The 7,509-nt window shown below is 26.5% G+C and overlaps 1 protein-coding gene across 1 annotated transcript; it reads left to right on the top strand.

Moving 5' to 3' along the window:
* Positions 1 to 1,189: 1,189 nt before the first annotated feature.
* LOC105672095 (cytochrome P450 4C1-like) lies at positions 1,190 to 6,068 on the top strand. Its single transcript, XM_012366807.2, has 11 exons — positions 1,190 to 1,658; positions 2,058 to 2,164; positions 2,222 to 2,312; positions 2,459 to 2,644; positions 3,616 to 3,685; positions 3,754 to 3,880; positions 4,070 to 4,252; positions 4,329 to 4,397; positions 4,665 to 4,827; positions 4,933 to 5,112; positions 5,406 to 6,068. The coding sequence occupies exons 2-11, from the start codon at positions 2,075 to 2,077 to the stop codon at positions 5,570 to 5,572; spliced, it is 1,326 nt and encodes a 441-aa protein (XP_012222230.2). The 5' UTR covers positions 1,190 to 1,658; positions 2,058 to 2,074; the 3' UTR covers positions 5,573 to 6,068.
* The last annotated feature ends 1,441 nt before the right edge of the window (positions 6,069 to 7,509 follow it).

The following is a 7,509-nucleotide window of genomic DNA, read 5'->3' as shown; positions in this document are numbered from 1 at the left end:
TTTTTAATTGAATTTTCTATATTCAATCTTATGAACATAATATTACAAAAGCAGATAAAGATAATTATGAAAAATAATGATTATAAAATATAATGATAAAGAGATAATGAAAAAAATAATCAATTTTCTTCTATTTTTATTACCTTATTATATGTATCTAACTATTAATTATTCATACGTGAATAATAAATTACATTCAGCGTTGTCTGTAGATTTTAATTCTAAATTTAGATTTTAAGAACTAAATTGTTATGAATTGTTACGATATGAAATTCAGTTCATATTAGAATTAGTTTCTGATAAAAACAATTGGTAATTTTTTTAATTTGGCAAGAAGAAAATTTGGGTCTTTCCTGATAGAAAAACAAATTTCTATAGAATAAAATTACTTTGCCTTGTTCAAAATGTAGTAACAGAATCACTATGACCTTCTTCTCTTAATCTCTGCTGAAAAACCCTCTCCAGAAACTCCCCACCAGATATAGACATTTTTTCTTCTTCCCCCACAATGCCACAAAAGCATTATTAACTAAGCATTATAACTAAGCTAAACCAATCTGTTTTCTTTTTTCATCTACAACATTTAATTTAGATTTTGTATTGGCGCTACTGGCGCCACTTCTTTGCCTATATAATACTCAAGTCTGTTCTGCGATTTACATTATTTTTTTGTTGCAATACAATTACTGTGTGTTGACAGTGTTTTATTAGTAGAAAATAATAAATGTAAAAAACACAATAATAAATGTAAAAAACACAATAATTAAAATTTTTTTGTTTTATTAAATTAGATCTAGATATATATAGTAAGTTTTTTGAACTTGGCCGGAGACACTACCGCGTCTCCTGATATATATATCTTTGTCTATTGAAAATTAAAAACTGGAACCATTGAACTGAAATAAAATGTGTAAGTATTATTGAAAAATAATTAATGTGAAATTTATTATTTATAATTTTTGTCCTTATAAATGACACAAGTTAAGCTTAAGAATAAAAAATACAACTTAAGATCATATCAATATTAATTTTTTAATATTGAGTTTTTAATTTATACTATATTTGATTTATACTTTATTTATATAGATGATTTGAAATTATAGATGTTTGATACAAGCTTTTATTCAAACTAATTATTCTGAAATAGACTAAGCAATTTTTACATGTTTTATAATATAATATATTTGCAATAAATTATTATTTCTTCATTATTATTTTTTACTAAATTTATTTTTAAATGTATCAGTATTTTTTTACACAAGAGAATCTGCTTATATAATAGTTACACTTTTCTTATTGCATAATTTTACTTTTGTACACTAAAAATTATGTTATATCATATGTCCTTAAATCATATGTCCAAATATCGAATTTTTTTCAGCTCTGAGTATATTCATGTATAAAATGTATAATCCCATCAATACATAAGAACACGTATAAACAAATTTTAACATAATTTATTAATTACAAAACATTCAATATTTTTACAGATGTGCTTTTTGTAATAATCATAATCTTACTTTTTTTGTTTATTTCCGAACTGAACAAAAAAGAATATTACAAAACAAAAAGAAATTTACAATTTGCTGTTTCATTGCCTGGTGCACCTATATTATTATCTATTGTTAAGTCGTTGGCAATAGCTTGCAACCATGAAGGTGAATAACATACCTGTAATTATAATGTCAGAATAAATCAACTAAATCTGCCAATAATTGAAAATAACTAATTAAGTATAAATTAATTTTGATTAATATACATTTATGCAGGCTTATATAAAGAAACCTATATCTTATTAGTTGCACAAGGATGCAAAAATTAAATGTTGCAAAAATTTGAATGTATCTATTTATTATTATTACAAAATTATCTATTATTAATTTATATACAATTATAAAATTACATAATAATATAATTTTACTACAAATTCTTAATTTTATTTTTAAATCTGTTTTTACAAGTTATATAAAAAAGAAAAAATAATCTACGTTCTGACAGTGACAATCTCGTAGTTTTACAAATAATATTATATATAAAATATACACACAATTTTACAGAATTAATAGACTATCTGATGACAATTACTAAAAAATATGGAACTTTAAGTCGTCTTGTCTTAGGAACAGATGTCTTCGTAGTACTTACAAAACCCGAGGATTATAAGGTAAGTTTTTAAAAAATATTGAAACTATTGCAAAAATACATTGAGTTAAATACGCAGCTCGTGCTCACAAACGTAAACGGCAACAATAAAACTTCAGTCACCAAGCAATGGTATCCACTTCTTGGAAACGGAATTATCAGAGCTTCAGGTATTACGCGATCATGTCCAAATATAATAAATCTTTACTTGATTTATGTACATATAGTTTTATATAATTATGAAAATAATAATACATAAAAAGATTACATAATATCTCTGTCTCCCTTTATTCAAGATTATACTTGACATTTGTAGGTACAACTCACAGGCTTCGACGAAAAATAATACAGCCTTTTTTAAATATCAAATATTTAACCGACTATGTAACATTCTTTGATAATTATAGCCACAACTGTGCTGATCTTTTAGAAAAAGAAATCGGTGGTCATATATTTGACATTAAGCCGTACATGGCACAATATGCAGCTGATATATTCTTAGGTAAAAATTATGTTAAAAAACTTTGAAAGCTTTATGGTTTGATTTACAATAAACCTTAATTACAAATTTCTATTATGTATATAATTATAATTGATAATATAATTAAATATAAAAATTACTTTTAAATTGCCATTTAAAAATTTTCATTAAATACACTACTCCACAAAAAATAAAGAACACTTTTTAAACATTTATAACCGAGCAATTTTCAAATCGCTGAAATTCGATAAAAAATTATTACAGACAAAAAATTAAAAAAAAGCATTTTAAAGCTTGAAGTTTGTACTTTTACATGCTTTAGATCTTTTTATTGAAATTTGAAATTTTTAATATTTACATTTCTAAGCCTAAAAAGGTATATTGTTTTGTTCTTAAAATTACGTACATACGTTTTGCAGTTAAATAAAATAATTTTTCTTTCAAAATTTATGACAAGTATTAAAAACTGCAGCATTTTACTTAGAAAACGTATGTTTCTAAATTTTACTCGATTTTTTTGGCTAAGTTATACGACTTTGAAGCTAAACCTATATTTTTTACATTAATGCTACACTGCCGATGGTAAATGTTATTTTTCACAAAATGTATGGTTGGTTTTATAGTCGCGTAACTCAGACAAAAAAATTGTAGTAAAATTTAAAAACGCGTTTGTAGATAAAATATTGTAGTTTTTGATACATGTCATAAATTTTGCGAAAAAATTTGTTTATTAACAACGAAATAATGTGTTCTTTCTTTGGACTAAGAAGCATAAACATAAAAAATTTCTAGAAAACGATTTAAAGCATGTAAAAGTACAGGTTTCATGCTTTAAAATGCTTTTTTTATTTTCTGTCTGCAATAATTTTTTACCGAGTTTCAGCGGTTTGAAAATTGCTCGATTTTGAGCATCTGAAAAATGTTTCTTATTTTTTTGTGGAGTAGTGTATAAAAATTAATAAATATTAACTTAACTTAATAAATATTAACAGCATCAATTGCGGGTATTCAAGGAACAGCCCATAAAGGTGAATACAATGAAATATTGTACTGGCAGGACAGGTATATCATTTTTATATTGTCGTGTTTGTGTGACTTATATTTCAGATGTTAATTTATAATTTTTTTAGATTGATAAAATGTGTATGGAAGACAATAATAAAACCGTGGCAACAAATAGAATGGATTTTCTGCCTGAGCGATAACAAAAAAAAAATGTGTACTGCTCAAAAGACTGTACAAGATTTTATTTATAATGTAAAGCTCATTTTTTTATTAATTGTTCAATCATATATAAAGCATTAAATGCATGTAGTATTAAACAAATTTATTTTTTCATATCTTATTCTATCTAAACTTGTAGTGCAAAAGAAAATTGTAGTATCATAATTGCAATTTATGTCAACACTATTAACTGATACAATTTGCTATTTAATATATATGTAGATAGCAATGCAGAAGAAGACAATGGAATGTAATGGTCTAAATTATGATAGTGAGTATTTTGAAAAATCCGTTATTGGCAATTATTCAAGCCATATGAAGCAACTATTCGATGATGAAACAAATAAATCCTGCGCTGTAAGCGATGAAGACTTTATAGACGATGTTCGCAGTTTGTATATTGCTGTAATGTCATTTATTATATAATAACTTAACATTATACGAGTACATTTACATTACAGTAAATTAACATTTTTTACAGATACAAAATACAATTATGGAAATGACATCGATGACTTTGCTTATGCTGGGAATGCATGTAGAAATACAAGTTAGTAAAATTACTAACTATATATATATATATTTATTTATTCTACTATATATATATATTTATTCTACAGAATAGATCATGAAAGAAAAGTATTTTGCTTATCTGTGTGTATTGCAAAGACTATTTCATTTATACAATACATCAACTATATTATACATATAATTATATTATATGGATTTGCTTAGTTTATTGTTTAATTTTATTATATACTACGTTATTCAATTTTCTTAAATATTTATTTTATTATTTATGCATTTAATTTTTTAGGAAAAACTGCGAAAGGAAATATTAACAATATTTGGAAATGACAATTTAGATGTCAAACGTCTCATGACTATACGATATCTTCATATGGTGATTCAAGAGACATTAAGATTATTTCCTGCGTCACCTATCATTTCGCGACAACTTACGGGAGACATCCAGCTTGGTATTTTTATATAACGTGACGTTTTCTGAAACACAATATTCAATAAAAGAAATAAAGTTGACAATAATATATTCTTTCAAATTACAAAAGAAACTTTGATTGTAGAATCGTGCGTTTTGCCGGATGGATGTCTCGTTATGATACCAATATTTGCTATTCATCGTAATCCCATGTATTGGGATAAGCCAGAAGAATTTATTCCCGAACGATTCTCGTCCGAAAACTCGTCAACTCGTCATCGTTACACGTACATTCCATTCGGCACAGGTCCTAGAGATTGCCTAGGTAAATTTTTTTAAATTGGTTTTTTATTTTGAAAATAATGCAAGCCAATCTTTCGAAAATCTAGAAAAATATCAATATTACATCAATAGCATATTTAAATATTTGCGTATCTTATTGAAGTTTATGATTTTTTAAATTTAAATTTAAATTTTAAGTGTTTTAAAATTATTAGATTTAGAATATTTTTAAACAAGTAATAAAAGAGTCTGATTGAATATTTAGTATACTTTATAGATATTGTAATATGTTGTTTTAACACCTTTTTTATACTTTGTTTATATTCTTCCTTTCAGGTCAACGATATACTTTTCTGTCCGTGGGAGCAGCAATAGTAAATTTATTGCGGCGGTTTCGCTTTGTAGCAACTGGCAGTGTAAAAGATGTCAAATTAACAAATGATATTTTACTACGATCTCGAGACGGTATCAAATTATCTGTATTTCGCTTAGAAGATCATTGATAAACGATCATTGATGACAACTGATAACATGATTACTATTAATGATGGATTATTACTGATGGATATTTCTTTTAGTGGCTTAGTAGCTCAATTTTCAGTTTTAAACGGTATTATTATACATTGATGTATTACAATCACTGTACAATAATAAAAGATGTTTGCACATGCCCAGTAAACATTCGATATCTTATATACATGAAATATTTATAATGTGAAAAAAACGTACTGTACATATATACTATGTACATACATAGAATATACATGAATTTACGTATATTTAGGGATATTCGTAGGACATCGTACGGATATACATGACTTGTATGTTCAAACGAGATCACAGCGTAAATATACATAGAATATACATGCCTCATGACATGTCACGAATGTGTATTGCACATTCTTGCAATATACCTTATGTATATACCACGAATGTACACTGCATATCTTTGGAATATACCTATGTATGTACTATGGACATCCTATGTACATACATGTGGTAATTATTTCACATACATAGGATATGCGATGTACATACTTTTCGCATTCTCTGTATATACAGAGAATATACAATATCGATATATGTATATACATAGGACGTACATAGAATGTCCTAATGTTTATTGGGTAATTGCAATATAATTTCTTAGTCTTTTCTATTTAATTCTGCAATATTTTCGTGGATTTTAAATAATTAGAAGTAATACCATATGTTACTCCAAAAAGGTAATAAAATAATATAAAAATTTGTAATTACTCTTTTACTACGACAATGTCTCATTAAATCACGATGTACGAGCATAAAAAACACTAGAAGCATATAGATATGCAATATAATTTTTACAAATTATTATGTAAACATTACTTACTTTACTTTATTTAAAAAAATGCATTATTTTGTTTATTATATAATAAATATATAAATATATAATAATTATTATTTATATATAATACTCTGACAGGCTAAAAATTCAAATCTGTTAATTTCTTTATATAAGTTTCTATTATTTTGATAAATAATTACACTTTTCTTTATCATTTAGTATATATATTAGCTCGTTTTCCACCATCAATAAATATTATTGTGTACATTCTATGCGAATATTCATAGAATATTGAGGACATTCCAAGAAAGTTCAAGGAACATCTATGCGAATATTCCTGAGAAAGAACATTTAAATCATATACGAACATTCATGGAACATTCGGTACTATCTGGGTATATTGTCAAACTCAGCTTTCGTTAAAGTTGAATGCTGTAAAGGAGCGCTCGGAATGAGTTGCACATTTCGGGCCGATTCCCGAAATGACGCCTTCTGTTCCCCCACTACCGCCCGGCCACTGGCGACCGAGCCGGCGCGATAGCTCTGGCTCAGGAGCGTTTTATGTAAGAAATAGGCTGGGTTGTGTTGAGACACCTCTCAGAAAATAGTAATATTTTCTTTGCTACATAAATAATGTTTATTTTCATTAATAATTAAATATATATATATATATATATATATATATATATATATATTATGTATTAATAAAAATAAACATTATTTATGTAGTGAAGAAAATGTTACAATTTCCTGAAAGATGCCTGAAAGAAACAATCCAGCTTATTTCTAATATAAAACGCTCCTGAGCCAGAGCTATCGCGCCGGCTCGGTCGCCAGTGGCCGGGCGGTAATGAGGGAACAGGAGCCGTCGTCTCGGAAATCGGCCCGAAATGTGCAACTAATTCCGCTGTTGTAAAGTGATTTCTATTGGAAAGAATAATATATCAAGCTAGTAAAATAATATGAAAAAGATTTTGATTAACAGATACGTTTTTAATACCATGTAGGACATACTTCTCATAATTTTAATAAAAAATAAGTTGGAGAGTTGTTGCGAATACCCTTTCAGGAGCAATTCATCGCGCATTCGTTTGTGAATATTTTGGAAAGAGTGTG

Source organism: Linepithema humile, chromosome 4, assembly GCF_040581485.1.
Source record: "Linepithema humile isolate Giens D197 chromosome 4, Lhum_UNIL_v1.0, whole genome shotgun sequence".
NCBI lineage: Eukaryota > Metazoa > Arthropoda > Insecta > Hymenoptera > Formicidae > Linepithema > Linepithema humile.
This window is presented reverse-complemented; position numbering and strand designations above follow the sequence as displayed.

Coding starts and splice junctions, on each gene's coding strand:
- LOC105672095 (XM_012366807.2), top strand. CDS start 2,075: ATGACAATTACTAAAAAATATGGAACTTTAAGTCGTCTTGTCTTAGGA. Junction 2,313..2,458: donor CGGAATTATCAGAGCTTCAG/GTATTACGCGAT, acceptor TGACATTTGTAG/GTACAACTCACAGGCTTCGA. Junction 3,881..4,069: donor TACAAGATTTTATTTATAAT/GTAAAGCTCATT, acceptor ATATATATGTAG/ATAGCAATGCAGAAGAAGAC.